Genomic DNA, 25,916 nt, shown 5'->3' on the forward strand with positions numbered 1-25,916 from the left:
TATCTCCAAACACTGGGGCCTCCAATGTCCTTGAAGACTCTGTGAGTTCAGGCGAAACTGTCAGGGCTGGTTTCTGAGGCCCCGGCTTGCAGCTGCACAAGGACCTCAAGGCTCAGGAGAAATAGCCCAAAATGCTCCTGGGACATGACTTGGTGGGGGCAGGAAGTGGCAAGGGGGGTACTAACTGCAGGTGATGATGGCAGTCTTGCCAAAAGGACCTTTTCCAGGGATTGAGTGTAAGAGCAGGGAGACTAGGCAAGACTATATTGGTCTGTTGAAACAATAGGATAAATTTTGGAGATTGTAGAATTTCAATAGATTTGTCTTTCAGTTTAGGAGAACCAATAAGGACAGAGTTGGTGATTTACACCAGGCTTTCTCAAATTTAATATACATTCAAACCCTCTAGAGTTCTTGCTAAAACACAAATTCTGATCCATTAGTTCTAGGGTAGAGCAGAGATTCTGCATTTCTAACAAGCTCCTGGGTGATGCTGATGCTGCCAGGCTAGGAATTACATTTTGGGGGCTTCCCTGGTGGCTCAGACGGTAAAGAATCTGCCTGCAGTGTGGGCAACCTGGGTTCGATCCTGGGTCGGGAAGATCCCTTGGAGAAGGAACTGGCAACCCACTTCAGTATTGTTGCCTGGAGAAATCCACAGACAGAGGAGCCTGGTGGGCTACAGTCCACAGGGTCACACAGAGTCGGATATGACTGAGCAACTAGCGCACACACACACACACACACACACACATTCACACACACACACAGAGTCACACACACACACACATTCACACACACACACAGAGTCACACACACACACATTCACACACACACAGAGTCACACACACACACACACATTCACACACACACACACAGAGTCACACACATACACACACATTCACACACACATAGTCACACACACACACAGTCACACACACACACACATTCACACACACACACACACACAGCAAAGACTTAGAAGACCTGACCACATTTCAGTGTCATAAGAGAGATTAAGTACAAAGGTATTGATATCAAGACTATTTGGGGAGTTTCAGGGAAGAGAGCAGGTGTCTGAGGTCAAACAAGGGAACATTTCTGAGCATCAGGGAGATTGAAAGTGATGGAGTCCTAAAGTTAGGGAAGATTAGGAGAGACTGCTTCATCACTAGGCCCTGGGCTCCCAGGACTTGTGTTTCTGCCAGAGTGTTAGCTCTGGTGAGAACCTAACAGGTTTTCTGGCTCAGCCCTGCATGATTGAGAAACGAGAAAAGAGTTATCCAAGGTTACACAGCCATTTAGTGGCTGAACCTTGATGGATCTTGTTTGTGGGTCCTCTTGATAATGTAAAACAATGAAAATATTTAAGCAAAGGTATTTCTTTGAACCAGGACAGTTCTCTGGTGGAGAATGAAAAGACCCCATAAAATTAATAATTTAGGAGACTACTTAGAGGCTTTTATTCTAGGACAAGCAAGAGATGAGCAGAGTCTGAGCTATAACTTTGTAAATAGAAAGGGGCAAAAATATTTGAGAGATATTTAAAAGAGAATAAATAAGATTTAGAGTTTGATTTTTTTTTTTTTTGGTAGAGGTTGAGTGAAGAGGAGGAATCAAGGATGATCTCCAGCATGAGGCAAAAGGTAAATAAATTGTGAATGCTCCCTGTCTTCTGCCCAAGTAAAAAGTAGAGGAAAAGAAGGGACCTGGGTGAGGGGATGAACAGGGAGACAGTTGAGTGTGAACAAGGAGACAGTTGAGTGTGAACAAGGAGACAGTTGAGTGTGAACAAGGGAGACAAGGACCGTCAGGAGACATCCATCCTAGTCAGATAGGTCGAATTGCCTGAGCTCCTAATGTTTGTGTTCAGCATCTCCAGTGCTGTTGGGTCATCTACAAAGTAACAAATGTTCCTGCTAACTCTCCAGGTTTCAAATTGAATGGCACCCTCTCAGAGAGACCTTCCCTGACTGCTCAAGTTGTTCCCCTACCCTATACTGATTCCCTATCACTGCGTCTGCCATCTTCCTCCCCAGCAGTTACCACGTTTGGATATTTGTGTTTACAAGTTTGCATTCTGATTTATTATTTCTTTTAGGTCCAGGACTATATTTTGTTTCCTGTTATATATCTAGCAGAGTGAGTATCAAACAGGACATTCCTATAATGTTTGTGGAGTTAATCAAAGAATGTGTGGTACAGCTGAAGCACCTGGAGATGTTTGTTTTAGAAAGAAACTATTCAGATGACCTAATATCTTATTCTATTCCTTGAAGTTGCACAGAACAACTCTATTTCCACTTTTTAAAATTTTTAAAATCTTGCACCGTGTAGCTACCAGAACAGACTTAGGAAGCCACAGGAAATGGATCACATCTACATTGCTCCATGGCTGTCTCTTCCTGATGGGCTCAAAAAGGCTTGAGAGGTCATCACAGGAGGTTTCCAAGTGGAAAGGGGACCCTGAGTCTGGTGTGTGGGAGTGGGGTAACTTAACACAATGGATTGGATGTTAAACTATATGACCTCTGGGCCCCTTTTTAAACCTGAGACCCCATGATGCCATATTCTTCAATCAAGCCTTTGGGCTTAATAGATGCAGTCTGCTTTGATTTCATTTCTCTTTTGGAACTTTGGAGGGAAAAATGTATTTGTTTTTATCAATTTTTGATTAGGTAGATTTTAGACAAGACTGGGTGTGTTCAAGGTGATATGGCCATAGAAAAACGGTATATTTTAAAGGTCAGGGTACTTAATTTTTTTAGCTTTAAATTGCAAAGGAATCCCTGGCCAACTGTCTAGACTTGCTGACTGATTGGCAATGTGAGGTCAATAAATTCTCTCTCACCTAAAGAGTTCTAAAAAGTGATCCTATGAGTCAGTGGCCAGACTTGGTATGCTGGTCAGCATTTCTCAGTGTGATAAGATTTCATTAGTGCTCAAGGAAAACTCAACTTTCTGATTTAATACTATCTTGATCGGTGGTAGAAAAATTAAAATAGTCATCATTCCTTAAGGTTGAGATTTGGTTTCAGTTGTCATTCTGTAGAGGAAGAGTTATCATCAGTGTCTATAGCCCTGTGGTTCTCAGTGAGGGATGGATAGACCTGTCCACATCCAGGACATCCTTTTATTTTAGAAACTAAAGAGAGATTTTAGACCTACCTGCCCAATGCATCTTTTCTAGACAAGGAAATTGTGATGGAAAATCTATTTAGCTTCAGTTTAGTTCAGTTCAGTCATTCAGTCATGTTCAACTCTTTGCAACCCCATGAACTGCAGCACACTAGGTTTCCCTGTCTATCACCAACTCCTGGAGCTTACTCAAACTCATGTCCATCAAGTCGGTGATGCCATCCAACCATCTCATCCTCTGTTGTCCCCTTCTCCTCCCACCTTCAATCTTTCCCAGCATCAGGGTCTTTTCAAATGAGTCAGTTCTTCGCATCAGGTGGCCAAAGTATTGGAGTTTCAGCTTCAACATCAGTCCTTTAAATGAATATTCAGGATTGATTTCCTTTAGGATGGACTGGTTGGATCTCCTTGCAGTCCAAGGAACTCTCAAGAGTCTTCTCCAACACCACAGTACAAAAGCAACAGTTCTTCGGCACTCAGCTTTCTTTATAATCCAACTCTCATATCCATACATGACTACTGGAAAAACCACAGCTTTGACTAGACAGACCTTTGTTGGCAAAGTAATGTCTCTGCTTTTTAATATGCTGTCTAGGTTGGTCATAGCTTCTCTTCCAAGGGACAAGTGTCTTTTAATTTCATGGCTGCAGTCACCATCTGCAGTGATTGTGGAGCCCTAAAAAATAAAATCTGTAACACTGTTTCCATTGTTTCCCCATCTATTTGCCATGAAGTGATGGGACCAGATGCCATGATCTTAGTTTTCTGAATGTTGAGCTTTACGCCAACTTTTTCACTCTTCTCTTTCACTTTCATCAAGAGGCTCTTTAGTTCTTCTTCACTTTCTGCCATAAGGGTGGTGTCATCTGCATATCTGAGGTTATTGATATTTCTCCTGGCAATCTTGATTCCAGCTTGTGCTTCATCCAGCCCGACATTTCTCATGGTGTACTCTGCATATAAGTTAAATAAGCAGGGTGACAATATACAGCCTTGACGTACTCCTTTCCCAATTTGGAACCAGCCTGTTACATGTCCAGTTCTAACTGTTGCTTCTTGAACTGCAAACAGATTTCTCAGGACGCAGGTCAGGTGGTCTGGTATTCCCATCTCTTGAAGAATTTTCTAGTTTGTTGTGATCCACACAGTCAAAGGTTTTGGTGTACTTAGCTTTCTATTGTCATAAACCTACCAATCTCCAGACCAGCTCCTCTCCCCTGACAAAGTTAATCCTAGTTGGAATGGGGTTGTAGGGCTAAAACTTGGAGAAGTTTGAGTAACTATGTGCCATCAGTAATTTATTCCATGTACACCGCACCCCCCCCACCCCCCCCCCCACCCCCGCCAAACTCATGCACCCTCAAGTATCTATTTTAACAATTCTCTATCTAGGAAGTCTTCCATTCCCTACTTCCTCCACATTCTCTACCTCAAATTAGATTAGATACTGTTGCTATGTACTTCCATAGAATTTTGTGCTTCCCCATCACACTGAATTGTAATTTCTTTTAAAATCATCTATCTTCCCATCTAAACTATAAATTCTGTGAGTATGTAGACCATATCTGTCTTATTTTCATTGTATTTTTACCTAAGATTCTGTATATGCCTGTCACATGAAAGTTGCTTAATACATATTTGATAAATAGATGAGTGGATGGATGGATGGATGGATGGATGGATGGATGGATAGATAGAAGGACTACTATATCTCCACTATAGTCAGATGCTTTGGTCACTCTTAAAATTAGAATGGGTTCCTTTGTTTTCAAATGAGTAGAACAGTGTTCCCTTTTCAAGAAGTAATTATGAACATTAGGTTAGTCAAGAGTCCAAGTAGTTTAGAAATACTCTTACCTGGGGCATAGTCCCTTCGAGGAACACTTGGAGGTGCTTTGACTTTCAGCCTGTAGATAACAGATTAGACAGATGGTCAGTGAGTAGGATAACTATTGTCAAGGCCCATAATATAAGCAGGTTTAGAGATAATGGGTAGATAACTAACAGAATAATGGTTTCTTTTGAACTCATCACTGAAAAACTAAATGTACTGTAAATGTAGTGAAGCCATTAGTCAGCATTTTCCAGCCTCTACCCCTCCCCCCAGGGCCCAGTGTGGCTGTGACTGGGCAAAGGTGAGGTCGGGAGGTGGAAGGGCTCTGAGAGGTCAGAACACTCGTAAGCCCAGAGATCAGAGATTCGAGGACAATAAATGTTGATTGTTTGATAAGAAGGTAAGAGAAGATGAACTCTATTTTAATAAATAATTCAATAAATGCTTTAAATAAAAAGAAAAATTAGCTATAATCAACTAAAATGCTGAACTAAAATGTCATAGGTTGGGATGAAATTGTTTTTTGAACTATTGAAAAAAATGCCAAATAAGTAAGCAGTGAGTGTCTCCAGGTTGAGGACTGTGATGTTTAGATAAAAGTTGAATTGTTTCAAGCACTCTCAAAACTACTGTATTTATGCATATATAAAATGTTCTGAATATTCACAAAGCTTTCCCATTCATTAAAAGGAAAAAACTAAAATTACATTTCAAAACGTATCCCCATTTTTAGACTTTTTACAACTTTTGACAACACTTTCCCTTCCATTATTTGAAATGTATAAGGTTTATAGTAAGTTATTATTTTTAATAAGAGTTAGCATGTTATGTAAGAATGCTTTGCTTAGTGAAATTTAGACATATGTAAATAAAACCTATATAAAACCCAGTAGCCTTCATTTACTAAAACATCACATCTGTTTACATAAGCCGTGTATAAGCTAACCACTGGGGCTTCCTAGATGAAGCTAGTGGTAACGAACTCGTCTACCAGTGCAGGAGACACAAGAGACACAGGTTTGATCCCTGGTTGAGAAGATCCCCTGGAGGAGGGTGTGAAAACCCACTCCAGTATTCTTGCCTGAAGAATCCCATGGACAGAGGAGCCTGGAGGGATATAGTCCATAGGGTTGCAAAGAGTCGGACACCACTGAAGTGACTTAGAGCGCACACACACACACACACACACACACACACACACACACTCAAGGTAACCATTACATACAAAAATATTTCATTTTTGGGAAAAAAATTGGTACAGAAAATCATGCTTGATTGCAACAACAACAAAAATGGCTGATAAACCAGAACTGTAATGTTGCAAAAATAAGATTAATTATATTTGCCTAGAAATTTTTTTCTTGTTTCCTAAAGACTCTCCTAGCTATTGTTTCATTCAATTCCCAGCAAGCCAATAGGGCATGCTGGGAAGACATTGTCATTAGACCTAGGATGAGGTCCAGAGAGAGAGACTGTCTATTGTAGTGAAGGGAAGAAAAACAAAATCAAAACTGGATCTGGTGCCAGGTATGTTCATGGAACAGTTAGATTTCAAAAAGCACAAACCAACCATTATATGTTATTAACGTCGTTTCAAAAAAAGAAAAGAAAGGATATTTTAATACCCCCAAAAGTGTGAGGTCATCATGTCAGAATAAAGGAGCAATTCAAGAGAGGACCTTGATCACTGAACATCAACCAGAGATAAAAGGTGTCATTTGGGCCTCGTTTAGCAGCCAGCAGCTGCACGCCAACCCTCAGCTCTATACAGGCCTTTTCTCACTCAGCCATGAACTGGTGACAACTCTGTCATGCTCTCGTGTTCGGAAACCAGTGTGCTCAACTGTGCTTCCTCCTTTGAAGGTGGCACCTGTGGCTTGGTTTTGAGCCAGAGCCTAAGTTCGGAGCACTTCGACCCAAAAGAGCCATTGACTTCACCAGGGTGATGACTGGGGCAGTCATATTTTCCAAGCAGAGAAGAAAACAGTTTGTTAAGTATTAGGGGATAGTGGGCAGAATGAAATAGAAATTATCTGGGAAAATTTGAGCTCCATGGCTGCTGTAAATGGAATAAGGAGACATTTTATACAAAAACTTCATATTATTGAAAGAATTGGTATATTGTAAAATTGGCAGTTGTGAGATAATTAATCTAGAATTGCTAGTGATGAAAACAATGACTGGCAGGGTTCTCTCATTTCAATGAGATTCTATATGTATTAGAAATAAGAAATGAAAATAGTCACACACACATCTCCCAGTCATAGGACAGACCATGAAGACAGGTTCTTCTCCTGTAGGAGATGACCACTATCCCTCAAGCAGAGGATCATTTTAACTATTTTATGATGACCAGTTACACATATTGAAATTCATTTACATTGTATAGCCTAAAAACACCATGAAAAGTGATTTATTACTCTTAAGTTTAGCAAAGGCCAAAAAAGAAAAAAAAAAGATACTCTGCTCTGAAGCCACGAGGAAATGAACTTTTATCCACTGTTAGTAGTACCTGCAATTCAGGAGACCTAAGTTGGGAAGTTTGATCCCTGAGTTGGGAAGATCCCCTAGAGAAGGAAGTGGCAACCCACTCCAGTATTCTTGCTTGGAGAACCCCATGGACAGAGGCGCCTGTCAGGCTACAGTCCATGAGGTTGCAAGAGTCAGGCACGACTTAAGGACTAAACCACCACCAACCAGTAGTACAAAATTTGGCGGCAGCAGTTTGGTAATACCAACCAAAATCTGAAGGGCACAAATCCTGTCCAGAAGCTAGAAATTTCACTTCAGGAATTTAGTTTTCTGGCATACTCATAAGTCTGCAGAGGGTATTTATTGAAGTATTATTTGTGACAGGTAAACTAAAAAAAATGGCCATAAAGCTTTCATAGATATTATTAAATTGTCTTCCAAAATGTACATTTAAACTCCTACTCCTACTTCAAAGAAGTCCACCAGTATATAGCTGGCTAAACAAATAATAGTATATTTATAGTAGACTATTAATTATCTGTTTAAAAGGTTTATGGTTATTTTTATGTACTAACAAAGAAAAATGCCCACTATATAGCATTAATTAAAACCACGAAACAAAGCAATTTGGTAGAATGTGCGTGTGGCATGATGCCACTCATGATGAAACTGTATGCAGGTATGTAATGTGTATTTAGGGACTACAGCTATGCCAAGGTGTGCATGTGTGTGTGTAAACATATGCAAACCGATATTTATACCAAACTCACTCATGCTGTGTCCATTTCTGGGGAGCAGGTTAGGGTGGGAATAGGAGAAGGTGAGAGATTTTTATTTCACGCAATTCTGAACTCCTTGATTTTTGTCTCTAGTGAATCTGTATTACTTTCATAAAAACAAAAAAGCCTTAAACAAAAACTTAACAGAATACCATTTTCCTTTTCCTCTTGAGTTAAATTTCCAGTGGCAAATTCAGGTATGCATAATATACAATTTCTATTCTCTGCAAAAACAAAAACAAAACTTTAGAGGTGTGTGTCTGTGTGCATGTATGTGTAGGAAGATTTGGAATTCTAACTTTCCTTCTCCAAGTGTTAATTAAAGACACCATTTCAAGGTCATAATTGAAAAAGCAGAAATCAAAATATGGAAAACAGTTACGGCGTCCTAAAGAAATCAGGCTGTGTTCTTGCAATTTCTCTTTTGAATTTCTACAAAACAGAAACGCATCCAAGTGGCCCTTAGCTAAGTGGTCAAAGAAGCTGATTATCTGGCTTCTATAAACATCTCTTTTGATGTTTGCCAAGCTCCTTGAACGGCATAACTCAGCTGTCCAGGAGTGAGAGAGAAAAGCAAGGTGCCTGAGTACCAGCCACTCATTCACCATGTTTCCTGAATGTGGGTCTGACCACCATGACTCTAGCCATGAGTAAGAAAGTGTCACATGCTAGAGAGGTTGCCATTCCTCACTCGGGTAACAGGGAACTTTGTTTTCTTCCACTTACTGCAGGCTGGCATAAGATGTTATTTACATAAGTGCTCACATAGTGCTATGGCATCTGACTTACTTTTTGATCTTGTTCATTATTCCGCCTTCATTGTTCTTGATATCATGGACCATTTTTTGAAGTTGCCTGTATGAAATGAAATGAAACATAAAATATTAATAACTATGTTGATTTTTAAGTCTTCTATCCTTCTTGAGTACAAGAAAAAAGCCCTACAATAAACCCCCAAATATCATGAATTATATTGTATTCAATTAAGCTGGCCATTTACTACTTGAGCGGAGGGAAGGTATGACTGAGTCTATAATGAGTGTGGTCATCAGGCCATGCACCAACCCACTGAAGTCTGGGTCAGTCTCAGGCTCTGGGAGAAATTCTGACTCCCAGATATGTCTGTTCTGAGGAGTCATAAGCTATCAGAAGCCTCACCATTTATCACTTACTGTCCTCAGACCATACAAGGATGGAGCTACCTTGAAGAATACAGTATAGACAGAAATCAGGCTTAAGATTTTTTTGTGAGGAGGTTAACTTTACTAGATAGAATCTGGAAAAACTGTCACTCAAAAATTGTACATACACAGAAGTCATAAAGAAACTGATGAATGAATCTGGTTGCATAAGTATTTGAAATTTCTGCAGAGCAAAAAGTAATGTGCACAAAATCAAAAGATAAATACATGCTGGAAGAAACATTTGCAGCACATATAAGAAGAAGAACTACATGTTTTGATTAACAAAGCATCTTACAACTCAGTACAAAAAAAATGTTTAACAATTCAATAGAAAAATGAGCAAAATCTATGAACACAGAGCTAACAGAAAAAAAAAAAATACAAGTGACCAACAGATCAATGAAAAGTTATTTAATATCACTTATATTTAAAGAAATCCAAATGGAAACAATGAGGTATAATATTCTGATTATCAGACTGGCAAAACTTAATAAGTATGATAATCCCGAGGATTGCCAAGTATATGAGAATACAGGTATTCTTGGGAAGATAAATTAGTACAATCAATATCTGTCAAAATGTAAAACCACCTTGCCTTTTGACCTGGAAGTTCCACTGCTAGGAATTTACCTTATGAACATAGTCACAAACTATACAAACATACATATCAGAATGTTTATTCCAGATAGGTGTAATAACTCTAATCCTTTCTGCCTCTCCCACCAAAAATACCTGGAAACAACCTAAATGCCCATCTATTATTAAAAGGGAACTTCTTAAATACACATTGATAAAGCCATAAATGGAATACCACAGACCATAAAAAAATACATCTCTATTCAGTTCCGTTCAGTTCAGTCGCTCAGTCGTTTCCGACTCTTTGTGACCCCATGAATCACAGCACGCCAGGCCTCCCTGTCCATCACAAACTCCCGGAGTTTACTCAAACTCATGTCCATCGAGTCGGTGATGCCATCCAGCCATCTCATCCTCTGTCGTCCCCTTCTCCTCCTGTCCCCAGTCCCTCCCAGCATCAGGGTCTTTTCCAATGAGTCAACTCTTTGCATGAGGTGGCCAAAGTACTGGAGTTTCAGCCTCAGCATCAGATTGCTAATATATATATAAAAAAAAAACTTGGGATATTATTAAGTTAAATGAAAATGGAGGATGAGAAGAAAGAAAAGAAAGAAGGAAAATTCAGAATATGCATGTATGTTTTTTGTAGGAAAAAAGATGTATATACATGTGTGCTGGTATGTGCATAGCCTTTTAGAATGATATGCAAAAAATTGTTACATGGTTGTTTTCAAGGCCAATCGTGGCTAGAAAAATTTATGAATTAGAAAAAAGGTCAGATTATAGGACCATGTTTTGTTTTCTTCATAATGACTTTCTAATTTAAAATACATCTAAATAAAATTTCATATGGTTCTGCCTTGAAAGCATAACATATATAAATTTACCTTTCAGGCAAGGCCTTCCTTTGTTCTGAGAAAACAGTTTCATTGGGCATTTTAGTTAATGAAACATAAAGCTTGTATATGGGGCTTCTGACGTGGCACTAGTGGTAAAGAATCTGCCTGCCAGTGCAGGAGATGCAAGAGGCTCCCGTCCGATCCCTGGATTGGGAGATCCCCTGGAGTAGGAAGTGGCAACCACTCCAGTATCCTTGCCTGGAAAATACCATGAAAAGAGGAGCCTGGTGGTCTACAGTTTATGGAGCAGCAAAGAATTGGACATGACTGAGCACACAAAAAACTTGTATATAGCCATTGTTCTAGGAGGAAATGGAGTTTTTCCATTAAAAAAATGCAGATTTCTCTCACTCTGGAAGCTAGGCTCTCTATTAGCTATTATGAAGAGTGATACACAGTTAAGCTTAGCATAGGCGTACGAAACCCTGTTGACAGGAACTGGAATCTGGGAGAAATATTCTCTTGGGCTATGTATGGATTTACAATGTATATGCTGCAAAACTTTTTGGTGTAGGGATGGAGCAGTTGAGAGGATGAGAGGACAGCTTATCAAAGGAACTCTGCCTGGCCTGACCTGTTGGTGTCCCCCATTAAGTGTTAATTTCAGGCTGAAATTAACCTAGGTTTTTCCAGTACTCCTGTACAGATGTGAGAGTTAGACCATAAAGAAGATTGAGCACTGAAGAACTGATGCTTTTGAATTGTAGAGCTGGAGAAGACTCTTGAGAGTCCCTTGGATCAGCAAGGAGCTCAAACCAGCCAATCCTAAAGGAAATCAACCCTGAATATTTATTGGAAGGGCGGATGCTGGAGCTCAAATACTTTGGCCACCTGATGTGAACAACCGACTCATTGGAAAAGACCCTGATGCTGGGAAAGACTGAGGGCAGGCAGAGAAGGAGGCGACAAAGGATGAGATGGTTAGATAACATCACCAATTCAATGGACATGAATTTGAGCAAACTCTGGGAGCTCGTGAGGAATAGAAAAGCCTGGTGTGCTGCAGTCCATGGGATTGCAGAGAGTCAAACACGACTTAATGACTGAAAAGCAACAACTCTCCTGGGCTGATGTCCTGCTGTAGCTATTTCCTGAGGGCTGTCAGACATCATGGTGATGGGACATTTACTGCACAGTGGACATTCCTACTCTCAACTATCTTGGGAAAAGGGAGATTGTCAAACAAGAAATAGTAACGTAGACTGGGCATTTAGGGGAGCTCATTTCCCTTCTAGGTCTAATGATTGTTAGGACCTGTAGACCTGAAAAGCATAGACAAACCTGAAGGGTTTTCTAGAGTGTGAAGCTGGAGGGGTGGGAAGGTAGGTGGCCCTGAGCCTAAGACTGGGTCTGGGCCTCTGCTCTGAGAGAGCCATCTGCAGTGCCATCGGTAGCCCTTTTCAATGAGGTAATTCCCTTTATTGTCCCAAATCTTCAATGGTGTCCTGTCAGGAGTTGCAGCCCGGCTTTGATGGGGCTATGGGGAAGGTGTGTTCCATTGGCGCTGAGGGGTTGATCGCAGGAGGAGGACAAGCTGGAGGGTGGAGTAGAAAGATAAGAGAGACTTCTTGAGGCTACACCTTGGAGAATTATCTACATGACTGGGCAACCCAATGATGGGTTCAAGTTTGTATACGAAAGGTCAGTGCCATTTCATTGTTTGAGTAAAAAAGGAAATGAGGCCATATCTTACATCACCAGTTAGGGAGGCTGGGTGTGTTGATTCCACATGTGTGAGAGCTCAGCTAAGCTCCAGGCTCAGCAGCAGAGAGAACAGGATGGATGAAAGAGAAGAGGACCACCTGGTCCATCAGAGACACACAGGAGCATCCTTCCAGCTGGACTTTAAGTTGCCTCAGAACCATACAGCATTCTAGAATTTGTTCACATATACCCCATGCAAGCCCTTTTCTCCTTTTGCTGAGGAACTGTAGAAAACCTGTGAGATAGAGGGATGAGGGGGAAAAAAAGATAGGAGGTCTAGGAGTACAGAGGAAAGTGATATTGAGAGAGAGATTGAAATGGATTGATTAGGAAGAAACTGAATAATTTCAAGTGGGGAGCAGAGGGCACTCTAGTTCTAAGCCAGCTATAACCAAGTGGAATGTCTTTACCCTACTTAATGCCTAACTGGATTGAAGGGCAAAATGAACCGGAGTGAAGGATCCTGTCAGGGGTTCGGGAAGAATGTGACACAGGCAGAGTAATAGGGAGCCAGAGGCTGATTTGCATAAGTGACTTTGCTGTAGGTATAAATAGTCATATGTAAATTGTTGCAAAAAAGTTTAATGTAATTTTTTCAATTATTCACCTGGGTAGTTGATGCTTCTTGGCATTTCATAATTACTTTTAATTATAGCGGTTCATGAGGTCACAAAGAGTTGGATACGACTGAGCGACTGAACTGAACTGAACTGATAGATTATTAAAATATTATCATCTATAATTTTAGCAAATGGTTGAATTGTTTCACAAACTACATGTTTTGTGTTTAAATTTTTTTCCTTCCTCTGCATCTCATTCACTCAAATCCTGCCATCCACAGACTTCTCAGTTTCAGCTGCCAACTTTGTTGTGTGGTACAAGTTGGCATCCCCCAGACTGAGAAGATGTGGTGATGCCCTCAGCTCACTTTATCAACTCTTCACACACGGTGTGATGCACAACTTTTGCTACCTTCTTTAGTATCTTATGCTCCATTTTGGAGCACTTCTTGTCCTCTAGCATAACTTGGAGGATATGCAATAGCAAAGAAATGTGCAACTGGACTGTTTCAGGAGAGGATGCTCTTGAGTTGAACGACAGTTGTTTCACTGTGATAAGCTGTGTGTGGGTGAAAATAAGTAAGGCATAAAGTAACTGCACCTTGATTATCCCTTTCAGAGATATCCCTTTCAGAGAGATACTTCAGAGAAGGATAATGGGATCTCAATGTTCTCATCTTTGTGAAGAGATAGCCATGCTTATGTTAACAAAATACAATGAAGGACAAAGCTTATCTACACATATCTACATTTTAAAATAGCATTAATAAGCTATTTTTAAGCAGTATGGCATTTTCACATTTAAAATAGTGAGCAGGTCATATAAATCATTATTATTCCTTATATAAACCAAGTTGGATATTATATTCTCTCCTTTCCTGATGTTTTAAATTTTTTTCAAGCTTTTGGGTTAATATCAATAAACTTAGCTATTTACCAACACACTGGAGTAATGTGACCCTGACTGAACCAGGATCTCATTTAGATCCCATGATGTCTTGAGAGAGGAAAGATCATTGTTTGAAAGTTATGAGCAGTTTTTTGCCTTCAAAGAAGAGTTTAGAGGCTTTAGAATCTGGCAGACCAGTGGTTCTCACACTAAACTGCACCAGAATTACCCAGAGGTCCTTGGAAACCCAGAGTTTCACTCCAGCCCCTGGGGTTTCTGATTGGGCAGGTCTGTGGTGGGGCTGGAGAATTTGCATTTCCTACAAGTCACCAGGTGGTGCTGACTCTACCTGTTGGGCGCCCACCCTTTGAGCAGAACTGTGATTGTTGTGATGATCATACCCTTTTCCACTGCAAGCCTTTCAGTTGTGCCAAATAAAGCAAATACCTGCTTGCAGAAAATTAAAATCCTCACTAACCCAAGTGCAGAGTTTGAGGCAGAGAAACTGAGTGGTCAGTTTGGTAACCCAATCTGGATGCATGCTTTACTAGACAGTCACTTCTTTATGGGACCTGATTTTTCTCTGTGTGAATTTAGGCACTACCTGGTGCCAGTGTATTTTTATTTATCTTATAGTCATATGCTTTCTTCTTGAACCATAGTTTGCAGCAGCTGCAGAGTGGAGATGAAGGGCCTATGTGCCCCTCACACTGTGCCGTAATCCAGAAGCAACCAGACCTGCTCCCAGCAGAGCACCATGGCTGAGATTTTGCCACTCTTAATACAGTGCTCTAACATGGAATAACACAGAATGTGGTGCTGTTGGGACTAAAACACGACATAGCCCCATCTATGGGGGATGGGCTGCCTCACTGTCACTCATCCTGCAAAGACTCCAGTCTAGAAACTGCAAGTGAGGGAAATGAGGATGTGGTAGACAGGTCTTGGGCTCTGGTACCAGGATGTCTCCTGTCTTCTTGGGGCCTCCTGGTTGCTGGTCCCTTGACTACAGGTTTAGTTGACTCCTAGAAGCATTCATTCTCACCGTGCTGAGGTGAGATGGGACTTGAAGTGGTCTCTGGCTGGGAGCAAAGCAGAGAGAGCCTGAGGTAGGGTCCAGGACACTGAGTGAAGCCTTGACTACTAACAAAAATAAATCATTTTTGATGTACTTCCCTTTTCTTATTCCTCAAACGTCAGTGAAGTTTTATTACACGTTCATAACTCTCTTAGGACTGTGAGGAAATAAGGGATGGGTCTGTGACTAGAGGTGTAAGGAGCCCAAGAAATCTAGATGGAACCTAGAGGACGCCATCCGCACCAGGATGGCTCGTAGGAGACTGGTGAATGGATCTGGAGATAGGCGAGAGCCAGGGGGAAGATGTGGGAGGTACAAGCAGCCTGGGACTCCCAGAATCCCAGGGGCAGGAAGTCTGTAAAAGAAGGATAGGTCTAGTATAATTTGAATGGCAAAAGATAACCATTTTTCTTTTCTTTTTTGGGCTCAGAGGCAAATAGTGGCTGGTTGCATATGTTGCACAGTTTTTAATTTCTGATGATTTCTGATTAAAAATGTGATATATGCTAAGTCAAAGAATTCAGTCTGAAAAGACTACATATGGTATGATTCCACCCAGAATCTGGAAAAGACAAAACCATAGAGACAGTAAAAAGATTAGTGGTTGTCAGGAGTTCAGGAAGAGGGAAGGAAGGATGAGTAGGTGGAACAGAGGGTTTTTAGGACAGTGAAACTATTTTGTATGCTACTGTAATGGTGGCTGTAGGCAATAGATGGTCTTTGTAGAATGAGTTTGGATAGCTTTTCTCCAGACCGGAAGGTACTCCAGAATTGGTTTTTATTATTGCTGTTGGTGGTGGTTCTGGGGTGTTTTTTTGTTTGTTTTGTTTTTTGGTAGTGGCAGGGAGGGTTGACTGAAATGCTCCCCAGCCTGGCTGATTGGCATGGAAGGATGGACTGGTGGGGTGCAGAACTCTACTAGCACCAGGGTGGGCATGAGGTTCACTGGAAAGGCAGCTGCGTATGGCCAGACCATCAAAGAGTACTCCAAGTTAAGTTGTGTTTCATTAAAACATTTCTAATAATTTTTATTAAATATAGATGATTTGAAAGATGGTATCATCTGCAAGAAGTGCTTTCTTTAGTTTTGTAGAAAAAAACCAGAAAATTTCTTGTTTTTAGCTCCTTAGTACACTCACAGAGAACCATGAGAAGGCAAGCTTTATGATGTTTTTTTCACTGTTTTTCGAGAAAAGGTAGACTGCAAAGCAATGTTTATCTGAGAAAATCCCTATTTAATCTGGATTTAGGAATGGATTAAAGAAAGTTTCATGTTTAAGCAACTCTTCACAAACAAAAAGAACAAGGCAAATCCTTCCTCCTTCTTCATCCCCACATCCTAACCTTGAGCCCAGTTCTGGAGCTTCATCCTCTCAGTATGCACAGGGCTGGTCCTTCTCCTGCAACCGAGATCCAAGCCTATAAATTCCCCTTCACACCAGGAAAAAGCTGCTTCTGGCAATGTACCTCTCCAGTCCATGCTCTGAAGGCTTGTCAGGATCTATTCAGCTCATGTTTACTAACCCAGCTTTCACCAGGCTGCTCTCTCTTCTAAGGCCTACAGCAGTTCTCCAGTGTCTGCTGAACCAAGCCTGGCTTTTTGTCTTGACCGAGAATTATTCAGCCTCTCTCTGAACTGCCCGGATGACTGCCGGTGAATTATCTACCTCTAGTTGGTTGGGTACTCTTAGGACAGCTATCTGTGTTCTCCTCACAACTGGCCTGGTATCTCCAACTTATATGTTTCTAAGATCAATTTGGAATAGAAATCTCTAATGCTTTCTTTGGTATATATATAGTGAGAGAGGCAAAAAAAAAAAAAAAAAAAAAAAAATCCAGTCTCTTGACCACTTCATACTATGAATAGATTTTTTAAAATGCAGTGATCATCACTAGGTCTGTTTAACTGACTTCCTCCTTTTTCAGGAGTTTTAATGATCTCACTTACTGACTCAGGACTTATTTTTAAGATGCTGCTAATCATTTTATGGTATATTTTGCTATTAAATTTAATAAGTAAACAATCTGGTGCTCTTGGGTGTTCAGGCTTGAAATTTCCAACTTTTTTTTAAAACTTTTTCTCTGACTATTCATTTCCTATTACCAGTTACATCAATTCATATTTAGACAAATTTTACCCTTCTCTATACCCTCTTGTTCACTCCTGCAGCTACAGCCATTGTGATCTCATGGATGATAGACTATGCCAGTGCTCCGCCCCCATCTTTTCTTTAAAAAAAAACTTTTAATTTTATATTAAAGTATAGTTGACGTCAGTTCTCCCTTGAGCTGGCCTGCTGTTCTAACAGCGTCTCCCACTCTAATAAACTTTATTTCCCTCTCAAAAAAAAAAAAAAGTATAGTTGATAAACTATACCTGAACTAAAGGTTCAAGTGTACTGCAAAGCAACTCAGTTATACGTACACATGTATCTGCTGCCTTTCACATTCTCCTCCCATTCAGGTTGCCACATAATATTGAGCAGAGTTCCCTGTGCTACACAGTAGGTCCTTGCCAGTCATCCACTTTAAATACAGCAGAGTGTATATGTCAATCCCAAACCCCCTAATTGTACCCCCATCTCCCCTGCCATCACAAGTTCACTCTCCAAGTTTATAAGTCCTTTTCTGTTTTGTAAATAAACTCATTTGCATCATTTTTCTTAGAGTCCTCATATAAGCTATATCATATGATATGTTTCTCTCTGTGTCTGACTTCGGTCAGTATGACAATCTGCAGGTCCATCCATGTTGCCGCAAATTGCATTATTTCATTCTTTTTATGGCTGAGTGACAGTCCATTGTAAATATGTGCCCCATCTTTTCCATCCATTCCTCTGTGTTACCCCATCTTGTCTCCTTCCCTTCAGCCTCTCCCCTTCTCTGAGTTCATTTTCCTAAATTGCTCCTTTTATCATGTCGCTCCACTCATGGACAGTCATTGATGTCTCCCTGTTTCTTGCAGGATAAGGTACACACTCATTATCTTGGCAATCAAAGGTCTTCAAAATTTGGATACAACTAAACATTTTAGGGGCTTCCCTGATGACTCAGACGGTAAAAAATCTGCCTACAGTGCTGGAGACTCAGGTTCGATCCGTGAGTTGGGAAGATTCCCTGGACAAAGGAATGGCAACCCACTCCAATATTTTTGCCTGGAGAATCCCATGGACAGCGGAGCCTGGTGGGCTATAGTCCATGGTGTCACAAAAGAGTCGGGCATGATTTAGTGACTAAACAACAACTGACTTGTTGGCGGGGTCTTCCCTTAAAAGGGTGGGGGTCTTCCCCTTAAAATTTAATATTATCATTTGTTTTATGCAAGACATGTATTTGTTTTAGTTATTCCAGTGTTCAGTGAGCAGACCAAGCAGGGCACGTGTGGATTCAGAGCTGCTATGACACAAGCCCTGCCTCTGGTGATGTAGGAGGAAGGTCCCTTCTGCCACCATGTCACATGACGGAAACATCTGACCTGTGTCAGACCGAAGCGCAGAGAGAAACAGGTGGGGCGGCGGGGTGGGGGCGGGGTGGGTTGGGGAGCATCTCTGATTCACACAAAATAATTTCCCTTTGGATAATTTCTGTCTCAGAACTGAAGTCTCTGGCTACTGACTGTCATTTTGAAACTGAATGCCACTTTTGAATGACTGTTCTGTTTTTTGCATGCAGCAGCCCTTGTCCTCTCACTAGCTTCCCTCCTCCTTTCCACAGCCTGGCCCAGCTTCCTCCAGGCCAGCCTTCCTGTGGCATTGTTGGTGTTATATTTAGATTTGCGAATTCAGCAACTGAAGTCCCTTCCTTCTGGACAGTGTGTCCACGGTGAAGCTGGCACAGAAGTTTTGGCAAGTCCTTTCCACCGTGGGATACCTCAAGATGCTCCCGAGAGTAAGGTCTCCCCCAGCCCCATTCGCAGACGCAGATACAAGGCCCAGGAGACCTCAGTGCTGGGCTCAGACCACACAGCTCTGAAACTCCTAGTTTTGCCTGTCATCAAGGTCGTCACAGAAGTCTGATGGTGAGAGAGATTTTAGGAATATCCTGGGTCAACCTCCTCTTGGAAGGGAGGACATTAACTTCCAAAGAAATTCTGCCATTGTCCCCAGATTAATTTTGAGGATTCCCCCAGCTCTTTCCCTTACACGTTGCTCCATCCTTTCCACAAGTGGTCCAAGTTTCCTGTTCAAGAACCAGCGTTTCCACAGCAGGGATGTGCCCTCCAGTTTATACCGCAGCCCAGAGCCATGCTTACAAGTCCAGGCCCAGAGAGCCAGGCCAGTGGTCAACTGGATAATCAATGGCCCCGCAGTGAATGCCTGCACTCACTGAGCATGTATTATGTGCCAGGTACTTTGTGTGTATTATCTCATCTAGCCCTCACAGCCTGGTGATATAGGTCCTATTGTTATCCCGTTTTAAAAATAACCACACAACATTAAATTTATGATAACTAGTGTTAAGTGAGTGTACAGTCAGTAGTGTATTCACATACACATTGTATATTCACGTTGTTGTAATTATCACAACTTTTATAGTAAGGAAATACTTGCTCAGAGAAGCAATTTGCCCCAGGTCCTACATCTAGTAAATAACAGAGCTGGGATTCGAAATCGGGCCGTCCGACTCCAGAACCCATGCTCTCAACCAGCCCTGCATGACGTGTGCTGCCTTGTCTCAGCTTGGCCCCTCACCAGGGTGGATGGCCAGCTTTAGCATGTGCCCCTTTGGGCATCTTCCTCTCTGTCCCTGGAGAAGGCATCCAGTTCCTCCCCCAGCCAAGGAGTGTTTACACGTGCCCCCACTGCTGCCCTGCTACAAGTCTGCCCTGCTACAAGTCTGCCCTGCTCAACTTGTTGCTGGAAAGCTGCGTGGGCTCTGCAGGGCCCATTTCAGTCTTTAGGGAGGGGCAGAGAAGAAAGAGGAAGGGGCAGAAGGCAGGGGGAAGGAGAAAGAGAGAGGGCAGTACATGCAGGTGGCAGGAAGGAATATGGCGAGGGCTCTCGGGTGCAGAACGTGCTCGGAAGTAGAGTGCCTGGGCTCAGCTGCAAGGAGACCTGGGTACCTATCCCCATGCGCCCCTCTCATCACCCTAGTCCGAAAGGCCACCTAAGAGTCCTGGAGTGGGGGCATCTGTGCACCTTCCATGTGAGCATCTCACAGCCTGGGTTGTCTTACTAACCACCTAGGAACCAGAGAAAGTAATTTGCAAGTTTCTCCAGACACTGTGCCATTTCTTTTTTCCCACTGAGATCTGCAAATACTTTGTGGTTGTCTTTGACATGTCTAGACGGCGGATCTTAGTTATAAGCAGACAGAAATTGGGCTGACGTGGCACAACCAGGAATAAAGAGGATCCTAATACCCTGAATCCTTTCCAAAAAAAAAAAAAATCCTGGTGCACTTTACCCTATCTGAGGCAGCTAGGCATGAGACACACTGCCCTGACACGGATGAGATGACGGGAAAGTAGGTTACATTAGCTGTACTGAGGTCCTAGGAGATTTGTCCCTTGATGTGACAGCAGAAGTGTCAGGCTCTCAGCACCCTGATTTTAACGGTCTGTAGGGATGTAGCACTTTCATTCATCTCTCTGTTGCGGGCTCTCACTCACCCACATAGCATGGAGGACCTGGGGTAGAGGGAAACTTCTTCCTAGAATATGTGGAAGCATGTTATGGAAAGCAAAAAAATTCAAGGAGGCTCTTGGGTTTGGAAGAGCCCCTGGAGGTCATGTTATCTAACCCTGTCACTGTGCTGGGCTCTGATTTGTTTCTTGTTCTAGCCAGGTGTTGACAGCTGGAATTTTGTGATGTTTACAGTCTTTCCTCTAACAGCATGAAAATTATTGTGTAAAGCAGATGATTTTCAAATTTGTAAGACTGCATGACAAGTAATTCTAATCATTTTCAGAAAATTCTGAAAATGTAATTTTGGAAAAGGGGTGTGTTTAAAAGAAAAAATTAATCTTAGTTTTTGGGGGTGGGGGGAATGACCCTTGGCTGTGTCTACATATTACACCCCACTTGTCTGAACAATCATTTCTGTAACTAAAAACAAAGATATTTTCAGGGAGCAAATTTTCAAGGAGAGGATTTGCAAGAATGGTATTTCTGATACATTAAAAAAAATTTGCCTCAAGCTCATTTCTTTGGGATCTGAGTGAAAAAATTATTGGAAAATATCATATGTAGAGATTGAAGTGGAAGGAAGCATTGTCATTCTTAAAAGTTTACCATACAGGAACATTTATTAATAATACATTTTTTGTGGTGGGGGGCCACACTTCTCGGCTTGTGGGATCTTCGTTCCCTGACCGGGGAGCTAACCTAGGCCCTCCGCAGTGAGAGCGCTGAGTCTCACCTCCAGACCATCAGGGAATTCCCCAATAATGCATTTTTAAAAAATGCTTTGACACAGTATCTAATTGGTCAAACAAAATGATCATGGATCCCCATAATATAATATTTTACAGTAAATATGCAAAATAATTTTATTACCAAAAATTCCTCATTCAACTATTTCAATATTCAACTTAGTGACATTTAGTAAATTCACAGTGCTGTGCAATTACCACCACAATCTTGTTGCAGAACAGTTCATCACCCCGAAAGGAAGCCTCAGACCCACTAAGTAGATACTAGCAATTTTAAAGCAGATGTTTTCCCCTTACTTTACTTTCGAGGCACACGGATAGCTTTTATTTTAATCATGTTAAGAATTGTTTTCATCATTCATCAAATGAATTCAATTCAGTCATCTGGGATTGTTTGGGCAACTGTGATAGTCTGTGTATAGGATGATGATAGGAAATAAAAAAGTTATCTGCTATAAAAAGAGGACTTTGACCTTGAAGAGGGTGTAAAGACAGTTTAAGAAGCAAAATAGTCGCATACATGTAGAGGGCTCAGTTTTCCAGTGATTTGCTGGTGGTGGTGTTGTTCAGTCGCTCAGTCGTGTCCTACTCTTTGCAACCCCATGGATTGCAGCCCGACCAGCTTCCCTGTCCTTCACCATCTTCTGGAGTTTGTGCAGACTCATGTCTGTTGAGTCACTGATGCTGTCCAACCATCTCGCCCTCTGTCATCCCCTTCTCCTGCCCTCAATCTGTCCCAGCATCTGGGTCTTTTCCAGTGAGTCTGCTCTTTGCATCAGGTGGCCAAAGTATTGGAGCTTTAGCTTCAACATCAGTCCTTCCAATGAATATTCAAGACTGAGTTCCTTTAGGATTGATTGGTTTGATCTCCTTGCAGTCAAAGGGACTCTCAAGAGTCTTCTCCAGCACAATTAAAAAGCATCTTAAATTAAATTAAAAAGCTCTTCAGCACTCAGCCTATTTTATGGTCCAACTCTAACACCTGTACATAACTAGTGGAAAACCATAACTTTGACTATATGGACCTTTGTTGGCAAAGTGATGTCTCTGCTTTTTAATACACTGTCTAGGTTTGTCATAGCTTTTCTCCCAAGGAGCAAGTGTCTTTTAATTTTGTGGTTGTGATCAACATTTGCAGTGATTTTGGAGCCCAAGAAAATAAAATCTGCCACTGTTTCCACTTTTTCCCCATCTGTTTGCTGTTAAGTGATGTGATTGGATGTCATGATCTTAGTTTTTTGAGTGTTGAGTTTTAAGTCAGCTTTTCCATTCACCTCTTTCATCCTCATCAAGAAGCTCTTTAGGGATCTTCTTGACCCAGAGATCAAACCCTATATTGCAGGCAGATACTTTACCATCTGAGCCACCAGCGTGTTTTCAATTTGGTATTACATTTGCCATTTTCCTTTTTGAAAGTATGTTTTTCATGTTTGTATTTGATTCTACTGTAGTTGTTTGTGGTAAAAAATGACTGTTTCCTTCCCACCTAGGATTGGGTATGGTCATTAATATGCCAAACATGTTTAAAAGGTTATTCTTCACCCTGCAGCTTTTTAATTTTGAACAAAGTAAAGTTGTAAACAACAGCGTAGTCAATGAGGGAGAACATTTCTTTCTACCTTTGAGCTCAGCCCTCTAACCCTGTTATCCAAGCACCTTAGTTTAGAGCCTCCCTTGATTTAGGTGTTGTCTCCCTCCTCTGACCTTTCTCACCTTCTTTTCACCACTTTCCTGAACAATGTTCCCTTCTTTCAACTAACAACCACAGACTGAGCCACATCTGTGTGGGAAACAGAAGAGAACAGGTCTCTGCCCCCACGATGAGCTGTTAGATTCTGGCCTGGGTGTTAGTGATGGCAAAGAGCTTAATGCCTGAACCTATTACAGTGATATTTAATCTTCAGCCAGGACTCTAAGACACTGCTTTATCACAGAAGGATGTCTCTCTAAGGACACAATTTGGGGCAACAGCAGAGCCCAGGCCAGGAGGGATTTGTGGGACATTCTCTGAACCCTTACTCTCTATTTAATACATTTATGGTTACAACACCCCTATTATGTTATATGGGCTTCCCAGGTGACTCAGTGGTAAAGAATCCATGTGCCAATGCTAGAGACGTAGTAGACATGGGTTGGATCCCTGGGTTGGGAAGATCCCCTGGAAGAGAAAAGAGCAACCCACTCCAGTATTCTTGCCTGGGAAATCCCATGGACAGAGGAGCCTGGCAGGCTGCAGTCCATGGGTTCTAAAAGAGTCAGACATGACTGCACAACTGAACATGCATTATGTTATTTATTATTATTCTCATTTTCCTGAAAAGCTGAGGCTAAAAAGGATTAAGTAATCTTCTCAAAGACTAAGACCTATGGAGCACAGAGCAAGTAGTCAAACCTAGGTCTGCCTGATTCCAAAATTCAGCAAACAAACAAACAAAAAAACACCTTTCTGGAGCACTTCTTAAATTATACCACATGGTCCTTTATACTTAGTCTATGCATAAGACTGACTCTGCTCTTTTTAATTATGACTCACTCTCAGATTACATGAACTACTGTGAGAACATTCTTTGAAAAATATATAGTATCATAGGGTACCAAACATGCCTGCGTCAGTGTGAAATTCAAGTTTGGACTTGGAAGCATGTAATAGCATGAAATACTGAACAATTTTCTGTAGGGCCTCACTGGGATTTCTGACTAGTAAACTATCTGCTTTTTAATTTAAAAAGAGTCTCGGAGAAACATAGAACCCAGACTAAGCTAGAATGTTTTATTAGCCAGTAAATAACACAGGAAAGAAAAAGAGGTAGACATGGTCTGCTCCTCCTCCCTACTCACAAGCAAGCATGGAGGCATAGTTCTAGACTGGGCTTTGTTAGTGTGAGCTTATATAGGTAACATCACATCTCTGGGCATCTTCCCTGAGGGAGTAGAGAGATGGTTTCTCCATTTTACCTGCCAAGTAAACCTTTCTGATTTGGAGGCTGGGGAGAGGAGAGCAGGAGGCTTCTTCACTGATGTTTGTGTCCTGACACATTGCAGTGGGAGCAGGTTCAGCCAAGGCTGCTCATGGAACTTGTGACCATCTACATAATTTCCGGGGTCTGGTGTAAAATGAAAATGCAGGGCTCCTAGTTCAGAATTATTGAGAATCCAAGATGACAACTGCAGAGCACTAAGCCAAGCCTGGGGGTCTGTGAGACTGCATGGCCCATGCCTTGAAAACTCAGTGACCTCTGTTGCAGGTTCCCTACACTTCGAGGAGGGTTGAAATCTGGTGGCAATCTAGGACGCCCAGCTAGCCTGCTGGGAGGCAGGGATGCCCTGGGAGTAACGAGCTTCTTTCTCAGGAAAGTGACAGACAGGGAAGCACTTTTCATCTAGGACATGCAACATGTCCCTAAGCTGGCTTCCATGCTTTGCTGTGGAAATGAGCATTGGAACAGCCATGCTGGACTACTTCCAGTTTGGGGACCTAGGCCATGATGCTGTAAAAGGGTTGTGAATACACCTAAGTGGAAAATCAGTCTTATAGATATAGCTGCTGATGGATGACCTTTCAGAGGGAGATGAGGCAGGACAGGTAGGAGCAGGCAGGTTAGACCTGGAGGAGCAGCGGCAAGGGAGGAGCTGTGGGGAGCAGGCAGTCCCCAAGTGTAGCACTAAGTTCACGTGTGGGAAGGAAGACATAAGCCTGCCGGCTGAGGAGTGTAGAACTGGGGATGGGAGCGCATGACCCAGAAAGAGGCTCAGCCCACAGCAGGAGGGGTGTCTCCCTGAGAGAGGGTATCCACCGCAGGCCAGGTGACCCATGTACCAATGTCAGCTGCTTCCTTGCAATGTGCTAGGGACCCTTAAGGTCACTGGGACCTGGTAGACAGCAAGCCAGGGTCACACTTCAGGATTCACAGCTCCTTTGATCTTGAGGCAGGACCTGGATGGGGGCTGGAATTCCACCAATCTGCAGCGGGGACCCATTTCTGGAACAACGAGTATGCCATCCTCTTAACCTCTAATTGAGTGCTTGGCTCCTGGAGGCTAAGGAAGCCCAGCAAGTACATGGAATGAGAAGACTGAAGCTGTTACAGAGAGCTTAGATATCAACACCTAACAGAGCAAATAGAGAGATGCAGGGTCATCTTAAAGAAGCAGAATGGTTCCAGGTCAGTTGAGATTTAAAGGACCTGGCAAATCCAAATCACAAGGCAAGACATGCAATGTCTCCGATGGGGAGGCAATGGTAGCCCCAATGACCACTAGCCTACAAAATCAGAGTCTACCTGATATTTATCCTAACTCTCGTGGTTTCTACTCAAGTTGCCCAGTCTACTTAAAGAGGTAGAAACAGAGTACTCCAAGGTTGACCTGATGTCTGGAAATCTTTTCCTGCTTTCATTTCTCTACTTAGGAGGGAAGAACATATGTTTCAG

General features: G+C 41.9%; 1 protein-coding gene across 2 annotated transcripts in view; it reads right to left on the reverse strand.

Moving 5' to 3' along the window:
* The window catches only part of BLNK (B cell linker), a 79,070-nt gene that overhangs the window by 46,466 nt on the left and 6,688 nt on the right, over positions 1 to 25,916 (reverse strand). For both annotated transcript variants that reach the window (XM_061162267.1, XM_061162268.1), the window contains exons 2-3: positions 9,013 to 9,078; positions 4,996 to 5,045 (exon numbers count right to left, since the gene is read on the reverse strand). In XM_061162267.1, coding sequence (XP_061018250.1) covers positions 4,996 to 5,045; positions 9,013 to 9,078 — 116 coding nt within the window. The remainder of the gene's footprint in view (positions 1 to 4,995; positions 5,046 to 9,012; positions 9,079 to 25,916) is intronic.

This window comes from Dama dama, chromosome 15 (assembly GCF_033118175.1).
Source record: "Dama dama isolate Ldn47 chromosome 15, ASM3311817v1, whole genome shotgun sequence".
In the NCBI taxonomy this organism is placed as follows: domain Eukaryota; kingdom Metazoa; phylum Chordata; class Mammalia; order Artiodactyla; family Cervidae; genus Dama; species Dama dama.